Source organism: Hemiscyllium ocellatum, chromosome 2 (assembly GCF_020745735.1).
Source record: "Hemiscyllium ocellatum isolate sHemOce1 chromosome 2, sHemOce1.pat.X.cur, whole genome shotgun sequence".
NCBI lineage: Eukaryota > Metazoa > Chordata > Chondrichthyes > Orectolobiformes > Hemiscylliidae > Hemiscyllium > Hemiscyllium ocellatum.
This window is the reverse complement of record NC_083402.1, coordinates 60,757,781-60,784,795: the sequence shown is the minus strand read 5'-3', so window position 1 is coordinate 60,784,795 and position 27,015 is coordinate 60,757,781. Positions and strand designations below refer to the sequence as shown.

General features: G+C 41.7%; 1 protein-coding gene across 1 annotated transcript in view; it reads left to right on the top strand.

Annotated features, from left to right (window-relative positions):
• LOC132823324 (solute carrier organic anion transporter family member 3A1-like) overlaps positions 1 to 27,015 on the top strand; it is a 315,458-nt gene that overhangs the window by 232,314 nt on the left and 56,129 nt on the right. Inside the window, exon 5 of the mRNA XM_060837014.1 lies at positions 10,495 to 10,659. Coding sequence (XP_060692997.1) covers positions 10,495 to 10,659 — 165 coding nt within the window. The remainder of the gene's footprint in view (positions 1 to 10,494; positions 10,660 to 27,015) is intronic.

Sequence of the window (27,015 nt, the reverse complement as noted above, 5' to 3'; positions counted from 1 at the left end):
CTTTAAGTTGTGGTTTCGTGTGAAGATCAGTTTTATAAATACTGTGTGGTACGACCAGGCCATGTTTGGAAGTATTCCAAGCATACACCCAAAGTGTGAACAATACCATACCTGTTTGCAGACGTAAAGGGTGTGATCCTCACCAGGATGGGGTGGATAACTGGAACTTTATTACCATTGGCTGGAAGTTATCTGATGTCTGACAGCTATTAAAGAGTGAAATCAGGAAGCATCTTTGCACAAAAAGGTCATGAACTCCTTTACTCTCTGCCCCCAAAGATTGCTGGCTCAATTGCAACGTTCAAATCTGAGAATCTTGTTAGAGTATGAAGGTATTGTAAAGTAATAACAGCTTCTTGAAATTGAGGTACCGATACTACCATGATTGGTGCTTGACCTGGCGAGATTTCTCACCAGTGGTGCAACAAACTCAAGTGGGTTTCGTGGCCCACTCTTATTCCTGTGAGGCAAGCAACTAATTCAGCAAGTCTGAGAACCTCAGTTCTGAAGATGTGTTACCGGACTGAAATGTTAACTCTGCTGCCTCGCTATAGATACTGCCAGACTAGCTAAGTTTTTCCACCAATTTCTGCTTTGTTTCTGATTTCCAGCATTCATAGTTATTTGTTTATTTTGGTTAGGCAAGAGACTAAACAGAACTAATAAAGATTTTTTTTAAAGTCTTCTCCTTTATTTCCCTCCTTGTGAATGCAGTGACTCCTAGTCAACCATTTCCAGAAGGATTGTTAGTCTTCTGTATGACTCCTATTCGGCCATTCACAAAATGGAAACCTAGAGGCAGTGAATATTAACAGCCTCTTCGTCAGTTACAGGGATCGTAAATATTCAAAATACACAAAAATAGCCAAATCTTTTCCTATGTTTTAATTTCAGAAAGAAATGTGAAGAACTAAATGCATCATTAACATAGATCTAACGTTACTATCAATGCCAAATTTACATATTGAAAGCGCAGTACAAAGTCAACACAATGTGCAGTACAATTGTCCCCAGCAAGAAACCTTGTTTACTTTTTAGCCTTTTTTTACACTACACAAGGTTTAGCTCAATGTTATAAGATCTTTATTTCCAAATTTCCCACCACCAGATTTCCCAGAAGTGCAAAATGGAGGAATATTTGCATAAACAGTGTTTTGTTTTCTAACTAAATGATGCATGCCCTTTGGCATCACCAACTGATCTTGCTACTTTTTATCCATCTGTACTACATAGCATTTTGGAAACCTTCCATTAGGAATTATAGGACAGGATTTAGAGCTCAATGCAACTTATTTTGGGGGCAGGCGACATCAGGGTGATTAAATCCCTTCCTTCAGTGGGGAATGCTCAATGGGGCCAGCACCAATTTGATGCCTCACTGCTGCCCAGCGAGCTTCTTGTCCAAGCAGGAACCTCACCACCTTCACGTCTCATCCCTGTAGAAGCTGCCGGCCAGTCAGGTTGGCAATGTTGGGGAGCTGCAGCACTTAACTGGAAGCCCTGGCTATGCAGCCTGGAAAAGCTACACCAGAATGCAGGAAAGTATGGAGAGAGCAGTTAGGGGATGCATGTTGAACTGGGAGGGGGCGGTCAGATGCAAAGTCAGGGCTGTGATTTTCAGCGGCCAGCATCTTTCCCCAATCCATGCTTCCAATTCTTCCCAGGTAACACCCCCAACAATAAAAAAGTAAGCTTTCCAGTTTTCCTCATGGGAAAGGTAAGGAATTAGATGGTGGTAGGTTGAAGCCCTTAAGTGGCCATTTATTGACCACTTAAAGGTCATTGTTGGTAGTGAGTCATGAAGGTTGCCTATGGACCTTCTTACCCAATACTGAATTGCTGAGATGGTGAGAAATGAGTGAGTACCTCCCTTGGTCTGACTTTCCCAATTATTTGCCACTTTCCTCCCAGCTCAACGGAGAGGAAAATTGTGCCCACAATATTCTGCGCTTTGGCCATTTTCAATATCCTCTCAATCAAGTCTTTAAGTGGCCTACTGAAGTTACATTTGCCGTAGAAGTCAATAATAGTTTGGTTAACCTCCAGTCCCTTAGAAATGAACCATGTCTTGCTTCTATGTGTCAAACAAACTAACCAGAAGCTAAAACAAAATATCCATTTAGGTTTGGTGGTGAGCAGACCTTGAACTCTTAACCTTTTAAGTGCATATTGCTTCTGCTTTCAAACCACTTTAGAAAAATTGTTCAGTACAAAAAAAGTTGTTTTTCTAGAATTAGGTCAGTGCAGAAACATTTCTTTTACAAATCTGATCCAACCACTAAACACTTACTTAGACTTTTTATTTACTAACAACAACATTGATAGTCAAGTGTTAAAAAAGAAACGCTTTTCTGTTCCCTGTCAAACTCTTGCACTGGCATTTTTTTTTGATATGGGCCAGACACCATAATGCAGGGTGTGCATCAACTATCAGTGTAAATATATTTGTTTAAACATGAAGTGCACTTGCTTTGCATATGTTTAAACATGGAGAGATCTGATAACATTAAGCTGCCTGTTGGATAAAAATATAGGCAAATATGTATTCAAGAAATGGAGGATTGGTACAAACCTGATTGAATTGTTTGGATTTCCCTAAAAGGAATGTTGTTGATGGAGTGTTGAGTGGCGAGATGTCCAGTGAGGTTTCTCTTGTAGGCGGATAAGTCCTCTACATTCAGAGTGCACGTCTGATTGACATAAAGTCAGAAAATTGCTCAATGTTGAGACGGGTGGTTTGAGGGACACATGGACTCTGCAAGCAAGATCTTAGAGTCCAACATTTTCTAGTGAAATTATTCTGCTGTCAGGATCATTTGCTTGACCAGCAACACATTTGGTACTAATGGGTGAGAACTAGGCGGGGGTGGGGTGGGGTGGGGGGAGGGTTTGGCTTGGATGCTGATCCATTGTTTGTCCTTTGTCATTCTGGGGACATCAGAAGAAAACAGCAGCTCCAGTCAAACCAGAAACAACCTGATAACCAATTCTAAGTGACATAGGTCATCACAAACACAGTTCATTGACATTCAATTTAATACAATGATGTCCATCATAAATCAAACCCTCTGCTCAACATTCCTACCCTGGCTTCCTGTCCACACAATCATCACTCTACCACACATTGCCAACTGACAAAAAAACACACAACTATTTATGTTAAATAATGGCAACTAAAAGGAAAGCAACTCGAGGTTTATTCTGAAATGGATGGAAAATACCGTGCATGATATAAATCTTACGTAAAAATAAAATGCTAGAAGAGGTCAGAAAGTTTGGCAGCATCAGTAGGAGGAAAAAGAGAGTTAATGTTTCAAATCCAAATGACTTCTTTGGATTGTCCTTCTGCAGAAGAGTCAAATTGGACTCAGAATGTTAGCTACCTTTTTCTCATTTAATGCATACTGTTGAAACTGCTGAGTTTATCCTACATTTCCCAGTTTTGTTTTGAGACTTATTGTACCTTTATTTATTATTGTAATTAGATGTAATGTTTTTCATAAGAGCATGAAATAGAACGGCCTGCACTGTCATCAGTAAACTGACTATCTTAACTGAAAATGTGTTGCTGGTTAAAGCACAGCAGGTTAGGCAGCATCCAAGGAATAGGAAATTTGACGTTTCGGGCATAAGCCCTTCATCAGGAATGAGGAGAGTGTGCCAAGCAGGCTAAGATAAAAGGTAGGGAGGAGGGACTTGGGGAAGGGCCGATGGAGATGTGATAGGTGGAAGGAGGTCAAGGTGAGGGTGATAGGTCGGAGTGGGGTGGGGGCGGAGAGGTCAGGAAGAAGATGGCAGGTTAGGAGGGCGGTGCTGAGTTGAGGGAACCGACTGAGACAAGGTGGGGGGAGGGGAAATGAGGAAACTGGAGAAATCTGAGTTCATCCCTTGTGGTTGGAGGGTTCCCAGGCGGAAGATGAGGCGCTCCTCCTCCAGCCGTCGTGTTGTTATGTTCTGCCGGTGGAGGAGTCCAAGGACCTGCATGTCCTCGGTGGAGTGAGACGGAGAGTTAAAGTGTTGAGCCACGGAGTGGTTGGGTTGGTTGGTCCGGGCGTCCCTGAGGTGTTCTCTGAAGCGTTCCGCAAGTAAGCGGCCCGTCTCCCCAATAGAGAGGAGGCCACATCGGGTGCAGCGGATGCAATAGATGATGTGTGTGGAGGTACAGGTGAACTTGTGGCGGATATGGAAGGATCCCTTGGGGCCTTGGAGGGAAGTGAGGGAGGAGGTGTGGGCGCAAGTTTTACATTTCCTGCGATTGCAGGGGAAGGTGCCGGGAGTGGAGGTTGGGTTGGTGGAGAGTGTGGACCTGACGAGGGAGTCACGAAGGGAGTGGTCTTTGCGGAACGCTGATAGGGGAGGGGAGTGAAATATATCCCTGGTGGTGGGGTCCGTTTGGAGGTGGAGGAAATGACGGTGGATGATACGTTGTATATGGAGGTTGGTGGGGTGGTAGGTGAGAACCAGTGGGGTTCTGTCTTGGTGGCGGTTGGAGGAGCGGGGCTCAAGGGCGGAGGAGCGGGAAGTAGAGGAGATGCGGTGGAGGGCATCGTCGATCACGTCTGGGGGGAATCTGCGGTCCTTGAAGAAGGAGGCCATCTGGGCTGTGCGGTGTTGGAACTGGTCCTCCTGGGAGCTGATGCGGTGGAGATGAAGGAATTGGGAATATGGGATGGAGTTTTTACAGGGGGCAGGGTGGGAGGAGGTGTAGTCCAGGTAGCTGTGGGAGTCAGTCGGTTTATAATAGATGTCTGTGTTGAGTCGGTCGCCCGAGATAGAAATGGAAAGTCTAGGAAGGGGAGGGAGGAGTCTGAGACAGTCCAGGTGAATTTGAGGTCGGGATGGAAGGTGTTAGTAAAGTTGATGAACTGTTCAACCTCCTCGTGGGAGCACGAGGCAGCGCCGATACAGTCATCGATGTAGCGGAGGAAAAGGTGGGGGGTGGTGCCAGTGTAGTTGCAGAAGATGGACTGTTCCACATATCCTACGAAGAGACAGGCATAGCTGGGGCCCATGCGGGTGCCCATGGCAACTCCTTTAGTTTGGAGGAAGTGGGAGGATTGAAAAGAGAAGTTATTCAGGGTGAGGGTCAGTTCAGTCAGTCGAAGTAGGGTGTCAGTGGAAGGGTACTGGTTGGTGCGGCGGGAAAGGAAGAAGCTATCTTAACCCCTGTAAGTGACATATTTGGTATTTTACTCACTTTAGCTGCTAGTGTTCTTCAGACAGTGGTGAAAATATGATCAGAAGTAAAGTAAAAACTGCAATTTTAAGAAAAGCAACAACCACTTTCATTTATTTTCTTGCTTTCACATGGTGGAATATCCAATAATACAAAGGAGCGTTATCAATCCAAAATTATCTTGAGCTAACAAGAAAAATGATTCGTATTGTTATTGTGACTTTAACATAAAGCAACATCCCAAAGTGTCACATGGAACATACTAAAACCAAAAATGACACTGGGCAACTGTGGAGATGCTAGGTCTAATATCTAAAAACGTAGTCACATAGCGAGGTTTTAAGAAGAATTTTACAGGAAGTAAGTGAGATAGACTGGTCTAGGAAGATCTAGGAAGTCTAGATTTTTGGGCCAGGAAACTGATCACCAATGGGAATGTTGTTAGGAATACACAGGAAGCCAGAGTTAGAGGAAGACGGATCACTTGGATGGTTCTGAGGTTGGAGGAGATTTTAGGGATAGAGATGAATGAGGCCATGGTGGAATTTGAAAACAAGGATGGGACTTTTTAAATCAAGCCACTGGTTGAACCAGTTCAGGTCAACGTGCACTGTGGTAATGAGGTAATTGCTGTAAGGTAAAACACCAGTAACAGAGTTTAGGATGACCCCAAGAGTTAGAGGTTAGAATGTGGGAGGCCAACCAGTATTGCCTTGAATTAGCCAAGTCTAAAGTAAGCAAAGGCATGGATGAGAGTTGCAGCAGCAGATGTGCAGAGATGGGCTGGACATTTATCAATGTCCGACAGGTGGAAAAACACAGACATAGAGGTGGTATGGGTATGAGACTGAAAACTCAGCTCAGGACAAGATGTGACAACAACATTGCAATTAAACTGGCTTAATTTCTGACTATTGTTAGGAACCAGCGTATGGTCCAGCAACCAGAACAATGACTTCAGTCTTCCTAAGGTTTAATTGGAAAACAAATGCTTCTTATCCAGTCTGGAATGTCAGATACACAAACTGATACTTCAGCAAAAGTGGAGGAGTCCAGAGAAGTGGTGGTGAGGTAGAGCTGGATGTCATCAGTGTATATGTGCCTTCGATATGTAATAAGATATAGATGAAAAATAGAAGTGAGCCGAGGTTGCTCACATTGGGAATACAAAGGTGAATTCAACATTGGCCAGTGAAGGAGGTTTCAAAGAACATTTGAGAGGGAGAAGAGCAAGTTAGAGGGTGAGCAGTTTTGGAAGGCAGACCAAGAGTTTTGAAGCTAATTGGCAGAAAGTAAGGTTTTCAAGAGTGAGACAAAGGAAGTGAAGTTGGACAAGAAGGCAACACTGTGGCTCAGTGGTTAGCACTACTGCTTCACAGCACTAGGGAATTGGGTTTGATTCCACCCTTGGGCAATTGTCTTATTGGAGTTTGCATGTTCTCCCCGTGTCTGTGTGAGTTTCCACTGGATGCTCCAGTTTCCTCCCATAGTCCAAAGGTATGCGGTTTAGGTGGATTGGCTATCCTAAATTGCCCATAGTGTTCAAAGATATGTAGGTGCGATGCATCAGCAATGGGAAAGCCTGGGTTACAGGGATGGGATGGGTCTGGATGGGATGCTCTTCCGAGGTACGGTGTGGACTCATTGGGCCAAATAGCCTGTTTCCTCACTTTGTGGATTCTTTAAAAGAAAATGATCAGTGCCTGAGAAAGGCTGTAGGACCTTGGGAAGTTACAGGACTACAACGTGTGGGACCATGAGGATGAGAACTTTAAAATTGAGCTTGGAGCATTGGTGGTCAAGTGTCAGTCACCAAACATGGTGCGAGTTTGGAACTGGAGAGCAGATCTTTGGAAGAGCAGAATTTTAGTGAAATATGTTCATAATCTCAAGCCATCCAGGTGTTAGAGAATACAAAATTGAATGAAAATTAGGAAGTCTTCGAAGTAGCCAGACTTGTGGTATCAGAAGTCCGGTTTATAATTATAATTGGCTGGTGGTAAAATTGAATATTTTTCATGCTGTGACAAAACTCACATGTTTGAGAATTATGAATAAAAAGAGAGCCAAGGAGGACAACAGAAACTGATAGTAATACCACTCAGCATTTCTTTTGTATACCTTAAGGGAAGTATTTTCTTCAAATATAATTAGCCCTGTTTGCATCTTAACAATTTCACTTTGAGATCTGCTATTTGTATAAGAGAATGGATCCAAAGCAGGAAATGCTCCCAGGGTATTATTACTGGAATGGTGGACTCTTTGGTCAGAGTCATCTCCAGGGTCTACCTGAACTCCCTGAACAAGGCACCAGCTCTGCTACCATGTCAGTCACGCTGGAATATTAACATGGCAGCTGGTGCTCCGTCTGCTGAATTTAATCTTAGGTTAGATTCCCTAAGAAACAGGCCCTTCAGCCAAACAAGTCTACACCAACCCTCCGACGAGTAACCTACCCAGATTCATTTCCCTGCATTTTATCCCTGACTAATGCATCTAACACTATTGGCAATTTAGCCTGGCCAATTCACCTAACTTGTACATCTTTTGGATGTGCGAGGAAACCAGAGCACCTGGAGGAAACCCACACAGACACAAGGAGAATGTGCAAACTCCACATGGACAATTCCCCAAGGGAGGAATCAAACCCAGGTCCCTGGTGCCCTGAGGCAGCAATGCTAACCATTGTGTCACTGTGCCACCCTTGTTGCTTAAAAACTAAGCACCAGTCACAATGAAATACATTGTAATGAAAGCATCTCAGTTTGCGAATGAGATGAATTTTCTTGCCACTGTGACTTTACTATTCTAAATTTGTTACCTGTGTTAGCCAGGAGCTAAGGCTGACTTTCTTCTGTTGTTAAAGAAAGTTGACCTGTGAACAAAATAAGCAGCAGGTACCACCTAATATAAAAAGCAAGAAAACATAGAAAATGAAGGGCCATGATAAACATCGATGATGCCTGAATACTGGTGGTTGTTGTTTATTCCAGATTTGATGGCATGGTTATATTACAGCAGTGATTCTTTTGTAATCTTTACTGAAATATCCAAGGCAGCACTATAAAGTGAATGGGATTCCACTATTTTCCAAAGGTACAGACATGCACAGAATAGACTAATTTTTCTAGGCCTCACTGGCATTTTGTCATGCAGGAGATTTGACACATAATACATTTAAATACCTGGCGCAACACCAACAACCTTCAAGAATTTTAACACCATCCAGGACGAAGCACCCCACTGAGCACCCACAGCATCTATTCCCTTCACAACCAAAACACAGGTGAAGCAATGTCAACTGATCAAAGTTCCCTCAACAGCACCTCCTAAACTCACAACCTAGAAGGACCAGGGCAGCAGATGCATGGGAGCACCACCACCTGCAAGTTCCCCTCCAAGACTCTCATCATTCTGACTTGAAAATATATTACCATTTCTTGGTCAAAATCTTGGAGCTCCGCAACAGCACTGTGGGTGTACTCACATCCCAAGGACTGCTGCTTTTCAAGAAGGTAACTACCCCCTCCCCACCTTCTCAATGGCAATTAGGGATGGACAATAAATGCTAGCCAAGCCAACAATGCTCACATCACATAAACAAATTAAAAAGTCAGGATATTGATAAGACCACAAGTTGGGCAGGCTGATTCACTCCACAGAAATCTCTGACCTAAATACCATCCAATAAGACTAACATCCAGGAATAGACTCTTTGGAAATCAACTCCACAGTTTGGAATGATTTTAATTATAAGCGATAAGTACTAATTTACAAGTAACATTCTGGAATAATGTTCTAGATTGCACCTTCCACTATTTTGTTCTTGTCATAGATCATTGGGATAAATGATTCACCGACATGATGTCAGGTTGACCCACAACACTTAAAGTTAGGTATAAGTTAAGGTTTCATAATAGGTTTAATTTTCTTCTATGTAATACCATACCATGGAGCTTTCCCTTTTTACAGATTACAATTGTGTAATATTTCCAAATGGAAGTTTTAAATGCAATAATTTAGCCTGAGCCAATCTTTAATGACAGTATTCAGGATAACCATAGTCTATCCACAATAAAGCTTGTAAAATAATTTCTAAAAATAATTTCTAAACAGAGAGCAATTGTAACCACATGGAACCAGAAATTGCCAGACTTGTTATCATTTAATGGTTTGTCTTGATGTTGCAATTTCAAGAATGTTGCTGTTCCACAAGTATCAATTAAATTAAATGAACATTTAACTTTCAATAGTAAATGAGCAATGTGCTAAGGATGGTCCTGAAAGTCTGATGGAAAGCCCAGTTGATGTTTTGTAAGACTGTCGGAGGTAGGAGCAGAAGTAGGCCATTCAGCCCATCGAGTCTGCTCCACCATTCAATGGATGATTCGATAATCCTCATCTCCACTTTCTTGTCTTCTCCTATTAACCTTTGACTCACTTACTGGTTAAAAATATACCTAACAACCCAGTCTCTGTGGTAAAGAATTTCACAGGTTCACTACCTTATAGTGAAGCAAGTCCTCCTCATCTCTGTCTTAAATGTGCAACTTATTCTGAGATTATGCCCACTGATCCTTTTGCATCTACTTGGCCAAATCACTTAAGAATCTTGCATATTTCAATATGATCACCTCTCATTCCTCTGTGTTCCAACAGGTACAGGCCCAACCTGCTCAGCTTTTCCTTGTAAGATAGTCATTCCATAGTTGATGTAAACCTTATAAACCTGCTCTAGACTGCCTCTAATGCTAGTATATCTTTCCTTAGATGAGAAGCCCAAACTGTTTACAGTGTTCCAGCTCTGCTCTGCCTGTTGACGGCAACTCCCAAATTCCTCTGTGTTGTAGTATTCTGCAGTTTTTATTCATTTTAAAAAAAACATTCAGCTGCTGTTTTTCAGCTTCTTCCTGCCAAGTACATAATCTTACATTTCCCCCCATTATATTCCATCTGCCAAGACTTTTCCCTCGCTTAACCTGTCTCTGTCTCTCTGTAGACTCTTTGTGCTATCCTCATCACTCATCATCCACCTGTTTCCGTGTCATCTATCAGCTTTTGCTTCTTTTATGAGATAGTGTTGAATTGCAAAGCACTGTGAGGTTGCAGAGTGTCCCTTAAAGCCATTTTTTATAAAACTCAGTGAGGCCCACTTCTTTCCATCTCAGTAGGAGTTTGATCGCAGGTGGATAGATTCTTTATATTTTGGCGCCATCTACTGTTCAGTTTCACAATGTAATTTAACTGGATTTGAATTCATAGTTGTGTAAAATAAGTTCTGCCAAATTTTCACATACTTTATTGGTAATATTTTTCAGCGATTCCACAAGTAACAAAGCAGCTCTTTATGAATCCAGTCTTCACCTGTGTTGTGCTGTCTGCCTGCATGGAGGTTGCAGCTATCAGTGGGTTTGCTGCTTTTCTGGGCAAGTATCTGGAAAGGCAGTTTGGTCTCAGTGCTTCGTACGCCAACCAGTTCATAGGTAAGATAATTATAGTGACTTGTTTACTCTCTGATCTGTAATATCATTGTCTGGAGGCAGAGATTAAAGATGCTTGCTGTCCTTTTGGTACAAACATAATGTGTGGTGTACACAGAGACATCTTTATTTGCTTTAGTAAGTAGATATTAAAATTATATAACACAGTGCACACCACACTTTGACCCATGCAATGCAAATGATATAATGCACTTGGAGTCAAATGTGCTGCAAGGTGGCATTTCATGGATTTGAGCTCTCAATTCCCCTTGTGGTGAGTTAGAGTCGAAAAGTGTGGCAATGGAAAAGGACAGCAGGTCAGACAGTATCCAAGGAACAGGAAGATCGATGTTTTGGGCATAAGCCCTTTATCAAGAACGTTCCCGAGATATCAGCCTTCCTGCTTCTCGGATCCTGCCTGACAGGCTGTGCTTTTCCAGTGCCACACTGTTTGACTCTGATCTCCAGCATCTGCAGTCCCCATTTTTTCTCATCGTGAGTTAGCAAATTTAAACGAAAGATTTCCCACATCTGGACTTGAAGGCTCTGGTCATCTACATGGACCTATTGCAGCCAAGTATACCCAACAACTTATTCAGTGTAACCATTTAATAGTAGGTAAAGGTAGATTACTGTTGTGTTTAACAACACAGACCATAACACATTGATTGCTTATTTCATGGGAATTATTTGACAGAAATTATTGTTTGCTGACATTTCTAACGTGTTTGCAAACCTGCTGCAATAATTCGGAAACATTTTGGGATCAACAAAGCTCATCAAATTGGCTCTGTCTCATTCTCTGTAGGTATTATATTATTGAATCAGCCCGTTCAGAGCTGATTCTGGAGAAGGTAGGCTTGAAACCAGGCCTTCTGGATCTGAAATGGAGATTATACCACTTCACTACAAGAACCCTTCTCATGAGTCCATGTGGGTTTTTTTAATGTGGGTATTTTTAATCAGTTTGTTCAGCTATGTTATGGCACACCTTTGAAACAGATGGGACTTGAACCTAGGCCTTCAGGCCCAGAGGAAGGGAATGCACCACAAGAATTGTTCTCATGACTCAATAGCTATTTCCTTATCAACATCTTCATGAAATGTTATTACACACCTTTAGAACGTGTGGAACTCGAACCCTGGCCTCCTATGTCAGATGTAGGGACACCACTACTGCACCACAAGGGCTCCTCTCATGTCTGTATATTGTATACTTTCTAATGGATTTGACATGAGCCCCTCAATCACAGAGAGAATTGCCAACAAATAGGAAAAAATATATTGCACATTTGTCAGTGTGGATATATTACACATTTATCTGTGTTGATAATAATATTCTTCATCTTATGAACTTCATTCAGTTTAAACATACAGCTCAGGTTTTGCCATGTTAATGGCAGCAAATCTGTCAGTGTTCACTATAAACACAGCATTGAAAACAGTAGTGGCCTCTTGAGTCCACAAGTTTGCAGAATTGTGCAGAAAACCAGAAGTTGCTTTTAATAATTCTGGATGTAGGTTTGCTCGCTGAGCTGGAAGGGTCATTTCCAGATATTTTGTCACCCTACTAGGTAACATCTTCAGTGGGCCTCCAGTCGAAGCACTGCTTTCTATTTATATGTTTGGGTTTCTTTGGGTTAGTGATGTCATTTCCTGTGGTGATGTCATTTCCTGTTCTTTTTCTCAGGGGGTGGTAGATGTGGTCCAACTCAATGTGTTTGTTGATAGAGGTCCAGTTGGAATGCCATGCTTCTAGGAATTCTTGTGTGTGTCTCTGTTTGGCTTGTCCTAGAATGGATGTGTTGTCCCAGTCGAAGTGGTGTCCTTCCTTATCTGTATGTAAGGATACTGGTGAGAGAGGGTCATGTCATTTTGTGTCTAGTTGATGTTCATGTGGCTAGTTTTCTGCCTGTTTGTCCAATGTTGTGTTTGTTACAGTTCTTGCACAGTATTTTATAAATGACATTAGTTTTGCTTGTTGTCTATATAGGGTCTTTCAAGTTCATTAGCTGCTGTTTTAGTGTGTTGGTGGGTTTGTGGGCTGCCTTATACTTGAAAGACCCTATACAGACAATAAACAAAAATAATGTTATTTACAAAATACAGTGCAAGAATTGAACAAAAAGGCAGGAAACTAACCACCAGGATACATGAACATCAAATAGCACAAAATGACATGACCCTCTCTCACTAGTATGCTTACATACAGATAAGGAAGGACACCATTTTGATTGGGACAACACGTTCATCCTAGGACAGGCCAAACAGAGACATGCACGAGAATGCCTAGAAGCATGGCATTCCAACCAGAACTCTATAAAAAACACATTGAGTTAGACCCCATCTACCACTCCTTGAGAAAAAGAATAGGAAATGATATCACCACAGAAAATGACATCACCAATCCAAAGAAACCCAAACATATAAATAGAAAGCAGAAATCATCAGCAGTGCTTCACCCGGAGGCCCACTGAAGATGTTACCTAGTAGGGTGATAAAACGTGTGGAAATGAACCTTCCAGCTCAGTGAGCAAACCTACATCCAGAACCTCAACCTGAGCTACAAACCTTCTCAAAACTCATTTAGCAGTTCTGTTCTTTTAGAGGAAGTTCTGTGGAGGACCCATGCCTCACTGACCTAGATTATAATCAACGACATTGATGCAAATTCCCAATCCTATGCTGTTGGTCTTACTCTAAAAACAGATGATACAATGCTGAAGTTTGTTGAATGATGTGAAAACTTTACAATTACTATTAAACACTCTCACTAGCCCAGAAAATATAGGAATAGACCAGTTGGCCTCTTGAGCCTGCAGAACTGTTCTAGATCATAATTGGCCAACTACCTCAATGCCCTGATCACACATTCTTCCCATACCCCTTGAAATCATTAGTATTTAGAACCTATCAATCTCTATCATTAACATACTCAATAACTAAGCTTATGTAATCGTCCAGGGTAGAGAATTCCAATGTTTCACTGTCTTCACTGAGTGAAGAACTTTCTCCATATCTGTATTGCAAATGGCTTGTCCCCTATTCTGTGACTAAGTCCCCAAGTTCCTGACTCCCCCATGCTAAGGGAAATACTTTTTCTATACCACTAGCTCTTTGAAACTTTTGCAAATTTAAATGAGATCATCTCCAATTCTTCTAAACTGTACAGGCCCAATGTCCTCAAGTCCTTTATATAGGACAGGCCAACAGATCCAGGAAAGGCTCATGTTCTATTTGTGGGGTTTTTAAAAATATTCATTTACAGAATGAGGGCATTACTGGCTTGGCCAGTATTTATTACTTATGCCTAATTGCAATATACAGGCCAGATCAAGTAAGGATGTTAGTGAACCAGATGGGTTTTTCTGACAATCAACTCATGGTTATCATTAGACTCTTAATTCCAGATTATTATTGAATTCAAATGCCACCATTTGTCATGATGGGATTTGAACCCAGGTCCCTAGAACATGAACTAAGTCTCTGGTTTATCAGTCCAACGATAATACCACTAGGTCATGGCCTTCCCAAATATCAAGTTTCTCAATACTGATAAAAAAGCAACATTTTCATAAAAATATATATTTAAAATTATTATTTGAAATGTTAGTTTAACTTATTTTATTTTACCATCTATTTGAATCCAATCATGATCATTTAGGGACTGAGGAACATTAGCCCATCAAGCCTCCTCTGTCATTTAATACCATCATGGTTGGTCGAACACTTTAATCCCTTTTACTCAGACTGTCCCCATAGTTCAGGGGCTTCTATCTCTTTAAGCACAAGGTCACTTTATGAACATAAATGCAACATAGCAAATAACTCTTCGAAAATGCAGAATAATCAGTTCCTTTTTTGTGCAGTATAAATCTATCTAAAAGTTTGAAATCTTTTGTCCTTGACACAACTAGTCTCAGTGTGACTGCTACCTGTAACTGCACATTGTTTGCCTGGGCCTTCAAGTCTGGGTTGTAGTTTGAGACTGCCAGTCATACACTTTGCATTGAACAAGCTATTTGTGAGGCGTGCGTGGTGCTCTAATCTGATTATCTTCATTTGCAAGAACACTGTCTCACAGAAGTATATGGAACCAAAGTTACCTTTCACTTTAAAAGCACAGGATGATAGGAGTGGGTATTTTCTCTATTTATAAATCCCCTTTGTGCTTTTGTGATAACCTCCATATTAACTGCATGGCTTTATAAATCAAAAACCTGATAGAATCTATTAGCTAACCAACCAATATCTACTTAAAGGAATGGATTTGAGACAAACATAATAATTTGTTCCATTAGATCTAGTTCCTGAAATTGCTTGTTGAATCTCTCTGCTAACCTTTCTGAATGGATACAATCTTTATCAATGATATTTTTCTTTAGTGTTTTCTCTAGACTTGGGAAGTGTTGCAATATTTTGTTTTTGAATTTGGAGCATGACAGACACTAGTTTCAGTTTGAATGCAGTTGCAGCACTGATCATACATGCTACATCGCTGTCCTTTCCATGCAGTGCACAGTTCAGAATGTTAAGATTTGATATGGTGTCTGTAAGGAGGTCAAAGTCAGGCAACTGTACATTGCCAGACAACTCACTGCACACTTCATTCCACGATTTAAAGAAAGTGACAATTTCAGGCATCAAATGTAAAAATCTTTGCAGGACCTTCCCTCAATGTAAGTACCTGAGATTAGCAGGTAGGATTAGTTCACCATAGGCAGCATTGAATGCTTCATGTAAGGATTTTAAACAAGTGTGCTGAAGGGCTATTGCTCACTTTGGGTTTACAATCTTAACAGCAACTTGCCTTACATGAGAAAAGTCCATAACTTTTCTTCACCAAAATCTTCAAATAATCAATTATAATAGAATGGAAGAAATTTGGAAAGAGCCGAAGACAGCCATCAACTCATGCTATAAAGAAACCATTGGCTAAAAAACCAGGAAACACCAAGACTGATTAAATGAAAATGACCAAATCATTCAAGACTTAATTGACAAAAAGAGGAAAGCTCCTCATGCCTGGCAAAACAATGCCAGTGAGGCAAAGAGGAGAACTCATCAAACAGCAAAGGCAGAGTTGTAAAGAAGAACTAGGACAATCAAGAACGAATGGTGGACTGAGCCAGCTAAAGAGCAGTCGCTCCTTGCTGACAAACATGGCACCTGGGGTTTCTTCAGTGCTGCCAAGGCAACATATGGGCCCAAGACCCTTGGCCCCAAGCTCCACAGTGTAAATATTGCACCCTTTTGATAGACAGAGAAAACATCAGCCTCTAATGAGGAGAACACTTCCAAGATCTCCCAAACAACAATGAGATGTTTGAGGAAATCCCTCAACTCCTCATCAAAGATGATATTGGGCTCCTACCTTGTGTGGCAGATGTTGAAGCCACCATTAGACACATTAAAAATGTAAAAGCCATAGGAGCAGGTGGGATTCCAGCAGGGATTTTCAAACTTGGAACAGCACAGCTTACCTGTCATCTCCATCAACTGTTCCTGAAAACCTGGGGTAAAAAAGAAATTCCTGCTGATCTTAGGGATGCTTCCATAGCTACCATCTTAAAGAAAGGAGACAAAGTGGATTGTGGAAACTACTGAGGAATCTCTCTATTCTCCATGACTGTGAAGAACATCACCTGAATCTTTGTACATTCTCCCTGAGGATAAGAAGGAAATTCTTCCTGAAAACCAGTATTGCTTAAGATCAAACCATGAAACTATGGACATGATCTTCACTGCTCACCAATTCCAAGAGAAAGGCTAAGAACAACACCAACCACTCAACATGGCCTTTATCGATCTGACAAAGGCTTTGACTCAGTCAATTGGGAAGTGCTATGGAAGACCCTGTCAAGGGCTGGCTGTCCAGTGAAATTTGTCGACATCCTCTGACTCCTCCATGCCAAGATGTTGAAGAAGCTCCTCACTGATGGCAATATGAGAGAATCTTTTGAGGTCAAGACAGGGATCAGGCAAGGATTTGCCATTACCCCACCATTTTCCTCATCTTCATTGCCACCATTCTTCAACGTTTAAGAACAAGTTTCTAAGTGATGTGGAAATTGTCCACAGGATGAACAGAAAACTTTCCAACTTCGACCGGTTGAAATACAAGAAGACAATTACACCGACCTCGCTGATAGAACTTCAGCTTCCTGGAAGAGAATCTTCAAGCCTCATTTAATGCATATGCAGAAGTATACAGATTAATTGGCCTCAACCTCAACTTCAAGAAGACTCCAACCCTTTACCAAACTATTCCAGGTCGAGTTCTGGTCCATCTATCCATTAAGATCAATGGAGAAATCCTCCAAAACATGGAACACTTCCCTTCCCTGGGAAGCTACCTAATTCTAAGGTTGACATTGATGTAGAGATTCAGCAATTTATGAGCACCACCTTCAGATGCCCAAGGATGACAGTCTTCGATAACAATGACATGCGTTTTGATACCAAGATCCTTGTGTTTAAGGCAGGCACTCTTCTGACTTTTTGTTATGACCCCGAGGCATGGCTTACATTGAGACGCTGCTTCAAGGCCCTTGAGAAGTACCTTCAACGCTGTTTGAGATGGATTTTTTGTATCAGCTTGGAGGACAGGCATACATTAATCATCTCAGCTTGTCAGTGCGAGAATAACCCATTTATTTCTAGTCTCTGATTTCTGCCTGTTAACCAGATATTAATCTATGTCAGTATATTACCTCATATACCACATGCTTTAATTTTGCAAACCAACCTCCTGTGGAGAGATCTTGTCAGAAGCCTTCTGAATATACAAATATATTACATCCATCAATATGGGCGGCACGGTGGCACAGTGGTTAGCACTGCTGCCTCACAGCGCCTGTAGACCTGGGTTCAATTCCCGACTCAGGTGACTGACTGTGTGGAGTTTGCACGTTCTCCCCGTGTCTGCGTGGGTTTCCTCCGGGTGCTCCGGTTTCCTCCCACAGTCCAAAGATGTGCGGGTCAGGTGAATTGGCCAAGCTAAATTGCCCTAAGTGTTGGTAAGGGGTAAATGTCGGGGTATGGGTGGGTTGCGCTTCGGCGGGTCGGTGTGGACTTGTTGGGCCGAAGGGCCTGTTTCCACACTGTAAGTCTAATCTAATCTAATCCAATCCTTTTATTAATTTATTAGTAACATCTTGAAAGACTCCAAGTTCACAACATAATTTTTTCATTTCTCATTCTCAAATTCATGCTGATTATTTTTATTCAAGTGTAAAATTATTACATGTTTTATGGTAGATTCTAGCACTTTCCCTACCATTAATGTATGGTTAATGGTCTGTGGTTCCTTGTTTTTCTTGTAATTTGAATATTTAAGTTAAAAGTGAAGGGTATTAAGCAACTATAACTTACCGGTCTGTATTATATGAATAGGATTATGATTAGTTTCTTATTCAGTATCAGCGTTTGTGCAGGTCATGTTATCTCACTGACCTGACTCCAGATTTAGGCTGCAGCAGGAAAAGTTAATTTACGGCACAGAAGCCTTCAGATCTTTGTGGGACACTTCTTATTGTCAATTTTAAATGTTCATGCTTCTCTGCTGATTGCACTATGCCAGCCTCCTCCAGCTACCTTTTTACTGGAGAATTAACTACCTTTCCTGATAATCTACTCATAATCCAAGGCAAAATGCCATTTTACACCTATGTTATCTGGAAGTGAATGTTATATTAATGAATGTTCCCTATTACTTTATTGTGTTTAATTTATGTCTCCCTTCATAAATCTCTGCCTCTGCTTCTGTAATACCCCAGTCGTGGCTTAAATGTCATGGTCTTGGGAGCACCAGCCCTCAGGGACATCAAGTCCCACCCTCAAGAGCTGCCAACAAATTTGATTGACCAGCAACTCGATAGTGCCAACAGCACTACACCACAATAGTGGCCATTGCTGGAACCACAGGGAAACTTCAGAAGAATGACTGCTGTCACCTGGACTTAAGGTTTGTCCCGGCATTTTGACTAGGGAAAACTAAGTGAAGACAGGTGGGCTGGTGGAGAGATGGCAGGCAACATGTTTTTGATGCTAAGAGAGACAGGACATTTTGGGGATATTGTTGTGGATGGGGATGCTCCAATGTGCCAATGGCACTCCATCTTCCTGCCCCTCCCAACAATAAAATCTGTTGCACTGGTCACTTTCCCAAGTATTGTAGCAAAGGAGGAGGAATGGAGTCTTAAGTGATCACAACCCCATAAGATATGAGAGCAGAAGTAAGCATTCAATCCATCAAGCCTGTTTTGGCATTCACTATGATCATGGATGATCTGATCATCCTCAGTTGCCTTTTCCCTGGAATCATTGATTCCTTTACTGATTAAAATCTGTCTTTATCAGACTTCAATATATATAATGATCCAGCTTCTACATCCTTCTGTGGAAAAGTATTCCACAGATTCACTATAATCTGAGAGGAAATGCCTCCCAGTCTCTGTTGTGAATAGATAACTCCTTAGAGATAATGCCCTTTGCTGCTAGACTCTCTCACAATGGAAACTAATCTCTCAGCATTGTTGTGGGTAAATCACCATAAGCTACCTTTGATTTGTCTACTTAATAAGAATTCTTACAGACAATCAAATACTGAAATAATAATTTAAACTTTATTGCGTATTGCAACCAAAATAAGACCTCTCAAGCAGGTTAGACGTTACAACTTAATATGGCTATTACTCAATTAATTGTGGAACTTAACTACAGTTCCAACCATTAGTGACTGTCTCTGATGACCAGCTTTTGACCCTTGTGCAATGTTGTTCTTTGAAGTTCTGCTGAAGAAGAGTTCTGATGTTGAAGTCTTTTTCAGTTTCTCGCCCATCAAGTCTACAATGTAACAGTGTTGATGATTTTTTAGATTCTTTCATCCAAAAGATTGATTACTTTTCTAGAGTCCTTGAGTCTGCAACTTGCCTTCTTATCAACAGTAGCTTCCTTTTTCCTTGTAACATTTGACGTTGACTGTCTATTGGAAGTCACTGCTTTCCTGTGATTAACTCCTTATATTCTTCTGCCAGGCAATCATTTGTACTTATGACATAAGGCAGCCAGGTATCAAGCAGTTGTTAAAACAGTTTTGTCATGTAGCCTTGACACCTTTTATTTCCCCCAAGCATGACTCATTATTTTCAATTCCTTGTCCTTGTCCTTTAATCGTTTGTTCCAGACAGAGTTATTGCTGCTTCTTTCAATCTATGAACAAGTTATGAAAGTTTTTAAGTTTATAATATCAAAGCATCTATCCTGTCAAGCTCCCACAGAATCGTATATATTTCAATAAGATCTCCTCTCATTCTTCTTCACTCCAATGAATGCAAGCCCACCTTACTCAAGCTTTCATTATGAGAAAATCCCTCCATACATTAGATCAACCCAGTGAACATTCTCTGGATTGTCTGCAATGCCAGTATATCTTTGTTTATGTCAGGGGTCCAAAGCTGTTCATAATATTCTAGGTGTGGTTTGACTAATGCCTTTTGTTGAAAAAAGTGAGGACTGCAGATGTTGGAGATTAGAGTGGTGCTGGAAAAGCACAGCAGGTCAAGCAGCATTCGAGGAGCAGGAAAATTGATGTTTCGGGCAGGAACCCCTCATCAGGAATGAGACTGGAAACCTCTGGGATGGAGAGCTAAATGGGAGGGGGTGGGGCTGGGGAGAAGGTAGCTGGGAGTGCAATAGGTGGGTGAAGGAAGGGGTAAAGGTGATAGATTGGAGAGGAGAGTGGAACGGATAGGTGGGAAGGGAGATTGATAGGTGGGACAGGTCATGAGGATGGTGCTGAGTTGATGTTTGGAACTGGGGTAAGATGGGTGGAGGGGAAATGAGGAAACTGGTGAAGACCACATTGATGCCATGGGATTGAAGGGTTCCGAGGTGGAAGATGAGGTATTCTTCCTCCACACAATTTGCTTCCGATGCAGTCTCCTTTACACTGGGGAGACTGGACGCCTTCCCTCCGAGAGCTTCAGGGAATGCCTCATCTTCTGCCTCGGAACCCTTCAACCCCAAGGCATCAATGTTGTCTTCACCAGTTTCCTCATTTTCCCTCCACCCACCTTTTTCCCAGCTCCACCCCATCCCATTTATCTCTCCACCCCAGAGATTTCCGGTCTCATTCCTGATGAGGGGTTCCTGCCCGAAACATTCATTTTCCTGCTCCTCGGATGCTGCCTGACCTGCTGTGCATTTCCAGCACCACACTAATAATGCCTTTTGTAGTTTTATCCAAACTTCCCTATTTTGTACTCTATACCCTTTATAATAAAGGCCGACTTTCTATTTGCCTTCCCTATTACCTGCTAGCATTTGTACGCTAGCATTTGATGATTCATGCATAAAGACCCCCAAATCCCTCCTGGCTGCAGCTCCTCTACTCTTCCTGTCAACATACATAGAATCACATTTGACCACACTGTGTCCCATTTACTAGGTATTTGCTCCCTCACTTAACCTGTCTTTCTCTGACATTGTGTAATCCTCACCATTTGCCTTCCCAGCTCTTTTTCTGTTACTTGCTTTGCTTCTGAAAGCTGCAGAGAACTATCTCTTTTATGTCTAATTATGCTGTCTCCTACCACTACTACATTGCACATTCTCTCCTCCAAGTTAATGGCTTTCTGTACCATGTTGCTGAGATCAGTCCGCGAGTCCTACCTGCAGTCCCTGCTCTCATCCATACAACTTGCAAGAACTGCATAACTGTTGGAGAGCTGAATTGCCAAGAATCGTCCTCTGCTATCCCCTGAATTCCCATATTTGCTTCACCTGCAGTCACAGCCTCTTGAACCTAATCATAGACCAAACTTGGGTTATGCTTTCTGAGGAGTATGATCGCCTGGTATGGTAAACTTGCCAGGTAACTTTCCCCTCCCTAATGTGGCTCACAGTCTGCAGCCCAGAAAACAGCTGCTTAATTCTGATCCAAATTTCCTTGAGCACTGTGTTCATTGCGGATCACCTTAGTATCCAGCAGCTTCCATGTGCTCCCACATTTCCCTGTGGTTTGTGATATCAGTGTCGAGAGTGTCGTGCTGGAAAAGCACAGTAGGTCAGGCAGCATCCGAGGAGCAGGGGTATCAACGTTTCGAGCATAATCTCTTCATCAGGGCATAATTCCTGATAAAGGGCTTATGCCCAAAACGTTGATTCTCCTGCTCCTCGGATGCTGCCTGATCCGCTGTGCTTTTCCAGCACCACACTCTCGATGCTGATCACCAGCATCTGCAGCCCTCACTTTTTCTGGTTTGTGATGTCACTCCATCACTGGTCTCACTGTAGGCCTCTCAATTGCTGCTTTTTATCCTCTCTTGCTCACTTTTGGTTCAAAGTAAGGCATTACCTTAGGAATAGAATAAACCTTAATTCATTGCCAGATATTCACCAAATTAACCAGCTTCTTCTCCTCTATCAGTTTCTGGAGACTGAAAAATGTTTCAGCAAAAGCAACCAAGCACTTCCTTCCTTAGCTCCCCTAAACCCCATAGGGAGCTCAACTCCTGCATTCCATTCTAAGTCACACTCAAGTGCTAATTCGCAAGTTTGGCTATTTGCACATACTTCTAATGCATAAGGACTACCTGAGTAATTTAATGAGGATCGATTTTCAATCAGTTCTTATTTAAGCTGATTTTTCACTAGAACCCTTGCAACAAACCCCATGTAATCTGGCAGGTCCTGAGTTTAGTTTTCAGTTTAATGCCAACCACAAACTAAATTAAGCATGCACTAAGTTGTAGCAGTCCTTTGCCTCAGTCCTGGTTGCCATTGAATGGACCGGCTGACACCTTGCGGTTCCCCTGTAATCCGGAGGACTGGTGACTTTATTTCATGTGCTGCACCCACCTCCAAACATGCCAGTGGGACTGAAAATAGGCTCTGCCACTAAGCACCTTGAAAAGTGGATCATTTCACAAATAATACAATCAATCAATAGAATTCCATAATTTTAATTGTAACTACAGGGTTCATCTATTATTTTGTATGAGCCATCTCTCTAAATGTTTACAAAAACATTGACTTATCTAAAAAAATACTCTCACTTACTTTCACCAAAATTCCACCCCAAATACATGATACTAGAGGTTGCAGATGCAGTAAAGAGCTGAGCCCAAAATGGTGTTTGTACCTAGTTTGTACTTGGTGTTTGTCCTGTAAACAATCCTACTGGCAAGATCAGCCCTGTAAGCCACTGCTACTTGAGTAAGCTGCAGATTTTCACCATTTCTGCTTTTTCTTAAAGCAGATAAAACATTTAATTCTGATTTTCCATGGCTGTGTTGGCAGCACAAAACCTTGCTCATAATGATCCAGGGATGGGCCTGAAATGCCAAGCCTGAATGCCTGATTAGCTGTATATCTAGTTTTTGAATCTGTATCCCTTAAATGTGAAGGTGGTTTCAGTCCACAGAAATGTCATCTTTTATGTCAATCAGGAAAACAGCACCAACTCTCTGATCGTACAGCAATATATAGTTTTACATGATACAATGGTCTTGTGGGAACAAGTAAATGACTTGCTGCTCATGTCTTATAGCCTCCTAGAACGTAGTAATGTTGAAATATATCCAATCAGGCTACCGCTCAGATTTCTTTGCTGTGCTGAGGGATAATTATATCAGAATGGGGACAGCATGGTGGCTCAGTGGTTAGCACTGCTGCCTCACAGCACCAGTGACCTGGATTCAATTCCATCCTCAGGTGTCTGTCTGTGTAAAGTTTTCACATTCTCTCTGTGTTTATGGGGGTTTCCTCTGGGTGCTCTGGTTTCCTCCCACAGTCCAAAGATGTGCAGGTTAGGTCAATTGGCCATGCTAAATTGCCCATAGGGATGTGTAGGTTAAGTGCATTAGTAAGGAGCAAATATAGGAAAGGGAATAGGTCTGGGAGGGTTACTCTTTGGAGCGTCGGTATGGACTTGTTGGGCCAAAGGGCCTGTTTCCAAACTGTAATGATTCTAATAATAAAACAACAATGCTTTTATGTGAATCACTCAGAGAAGATCTGTCCAAATTTCCAGCCAACTATTCCAAAACTACTGTTATCTATACCTTGCTGGGAAATCATATATGCCAACGAGATGTGAATATTTAGCAGAAGAAAGGTCCCTCACCAAGAATGGAGAGTAACATTTAAGATGATATTCCAGCAAGGAAATTCCCTAAGCACCTTCTTCACTGAATAAATCTGTATTTCTAACAAGCTCCCACATGGTGTCACTCCAATTGCACTTTTGCATATCATTTACTGAAGTTAAACTGCTGCATTCAGTCTTTCTTAGTACATTTACCATTTTGTGTGTTAGTACTGTTATCGTGTCCTGTGCTTGAAAAGTTCCTCTTCCCATAAATGTAGAATTATACTGCTGTATGCCCTTGTGATCTGAAACAGCCAACTCTTGCCAAGTAACAGGTCATTAATAGGATTTGTTCTAGGATAACCCTGCCATTGGGGGAAAAAACTCCGCTGGTGATTATGCTCATTCTGACATAATTGCATGCTCTGCCTGAAAATTTAGGCATTAAATCAGCACAAGGAGTTGATGTGTGTGACAGTGTGGAGTTGGGGTTACAGTAGATGCTGCGTCACTTATTAACTGGAAGAGCAGGCTCAAAGAACCAAGGAGCCCACTCCTGCTGCTAACTCATATGTTCATATGTATCACAGTTCATTGTACAAAACATGTCAAATGTTTTCCTCACATGAATGAGCATGCCTACTTAGCACTATTCCTTGTTAAAGCTGAGCAAGTGACTCTTAATTGTAGTAGTAACCTGTCACTGGCACCTCTTTCTCTTCTGTACCTTGTTTGGCCTGAGTTGAAGATGTCAGTACCTACAAGGTAAATTTGGAAGTGATGTGTCTTAACTGTCTCCAGCAGCTTTCTCAGCCAAATCAATAGGCACGTGACTCAGTCATTGTTTATCTTGGTGCAGACTCGTTGCCTGATGTGCACACCATTAAGGCCTCCACTAATTTTCCAACTTTCCAATCCAAGCTACTGTGGCTGACTGATATTTTTCCCCTTCTTAGAGTCATAGAATCGTAGTGATGTACAACACAGAAACAGACCCTTCGGTCCAACTCATCCATGGACCAGATATCCCGAATTAATTTAGTGCCATTCCCATTCTCTTGGCCCAAATCTCTCTAAATCCTTCCTATTCAAATACCCATCCAGATGCCTTTTAAATTGGACCAGCTTCTACCACCTCCTCTGGCAGATAATCCTTGCCAAGTGTTGTTGTGGCCTGCAGAAGTGTCCCAAGTGCGATAATTATTTATCTCCAAATGGATTCCCTCATGTCTCAGTGGCTTAATATCATACCATGTAAAACACTTCCCCTCAATCCTTAGCTACGTCATCAGTCTTCAAAGTGAAAGGGCTGAAGGTATGGTAACTAAATTTGCTAATGGAACAAAGATAGGTAGGAAAGTACATTGTGAAGATTACACATGAAAGCTAAAAAGGATGTTCATTGACTAGATGAGTGGACTACAATCTGGGAAATGGACTACTATGTGAGAAAATATGAAATTGTTCATTTTCACAAAAGAACAAAAAAAGTACATTATCTAAATCGTAGAAGATTGCAGAACTCTGGGAGCAAGAAGGATTTGGGTGTCCTACTGTGTATCATTAGTATGCAAGTACAGCAAGTAATTAGGAAAGCTAATAGCGTGTTATAGTTTATTGCAAGGAAAATTGAATATAAAAATAGGGAAGTTATGCTTTGCTTTTACAGGGCACTGGTGAGACCACTTACTGTAAATAACATTTGATCTGTTATTTAGAAAAGGACGAAAATACATTGATAGCCATTCAGAGAAGATTTACTTAACACTTGGAATAGGTGAGTTGTCTTATGGGGAAAGGTTGGATAGGCTCGACTTGTATTTGCTGGAATTTGAAAGAATGAGGCAACTTGATGGAAATGTACAAGATGCTGAGGAGGGATAGGATGGATGTGGAAAAAGTGTTTCATTTTGTGAGTGAATCTAGAATTAAAAATCATGGTTTAAAACTAAGATGTTGCCCCTTTAAGAAAAAGGTATGGAGGAATTTTTTTTCAGAAGGTCTTGAGTCTTTGAAATACTCTTCCTCCAAAGTAAGTGGGAGCAGAGTCTTTGTGTAACACAATGACAGATTCTTGATATGGAAGTGAGTGAAATGTTACTGGGGATAGGGAATCATGAAATAATTAGATCTTCCATATTGAATTGTTGAATGGTGGAGCGGGTTCAAGGAGCCAAGTGTCCTACTCCTCTCCTAATTTATGACTTTTTTATTCACTTGTTGAGTTTTTGGCATCGCAGGCTGGCCAGCACGTTTTGCCCATCCCTAGTTGCCCTTGAGAGGGTGATGGGAATGGACTTCTTGAACTGCTGCAGTCCACTTGCTGTGGGTGGAACCAGAATGCCATTATGGAGGAAACTCTGGGAATTTGACCCAGACAGTAAAGGAATGGTGATATATTTTCAAGTCAGGAAAGTGAGTGGCTGGGATGGGAACATGCAGGTGGTAGTGTTGGTAGTGTTCCCATGTATCTGTATCATTAGTGAACATCCCCACTTTTGACCTTATGATGAATGGCATTTCATTGATGAATCAACTGAAGATGGTTGGACATTGGATATTACCCTGAGGAACACCTGTAGAATGTCCCAGAGTTGGGATGACTGATTTTCAACAACCACAACCATCTTCCATGATTTAGGTTTACTCTCAACTTACCTATAAAATTCAGCTCTTTCGTCCATGTTTGAACCAAGGCTGTATTGACGTGAGGAGCTGAGTGGCCCTGTTGGAACCCAAACTGGGCATCACTGAGCGGGTTATTACTGAGCAGGTGCTGCTTGATAGCATTGTTGATGACACCTTCCATCGCTTTACTGATCATTGAGTGGACATTGATTGGGCAGTAATTGGCCAGGTTGGATTTGTTCTTCTTTTTGTATATAGGACAAACCTAGACAATTTTCCACATTGTCAGATAAATGCCAGTATGGGAACTGTGTTGCAGGGGAGTGGTAAGTTCTGGAGCACAGATCTTCAGTACTATTGCCAGAATGTTGTCAGGACTCATAACCTCTGCAGCATCCAGTGTCTTCAACCGTTTCTTGATATCACATGGAGTGAATTGATTTGGCTGAATACTGATGTCTGTGATGCTGGGAATCTCTGGAGGAGGTCAAGATGGATCATCCACTTAGCACTTCTGGCTGAAGATTGCTGTGAATGTTTCAGCCTTATATTTTTCACTGATGTGTTGGCCTCTTCAATCATTAAGGATGGGGATATTTGAAGAGCCTCATCCTCCTCCAGTGAGTTGTTTAATTGTC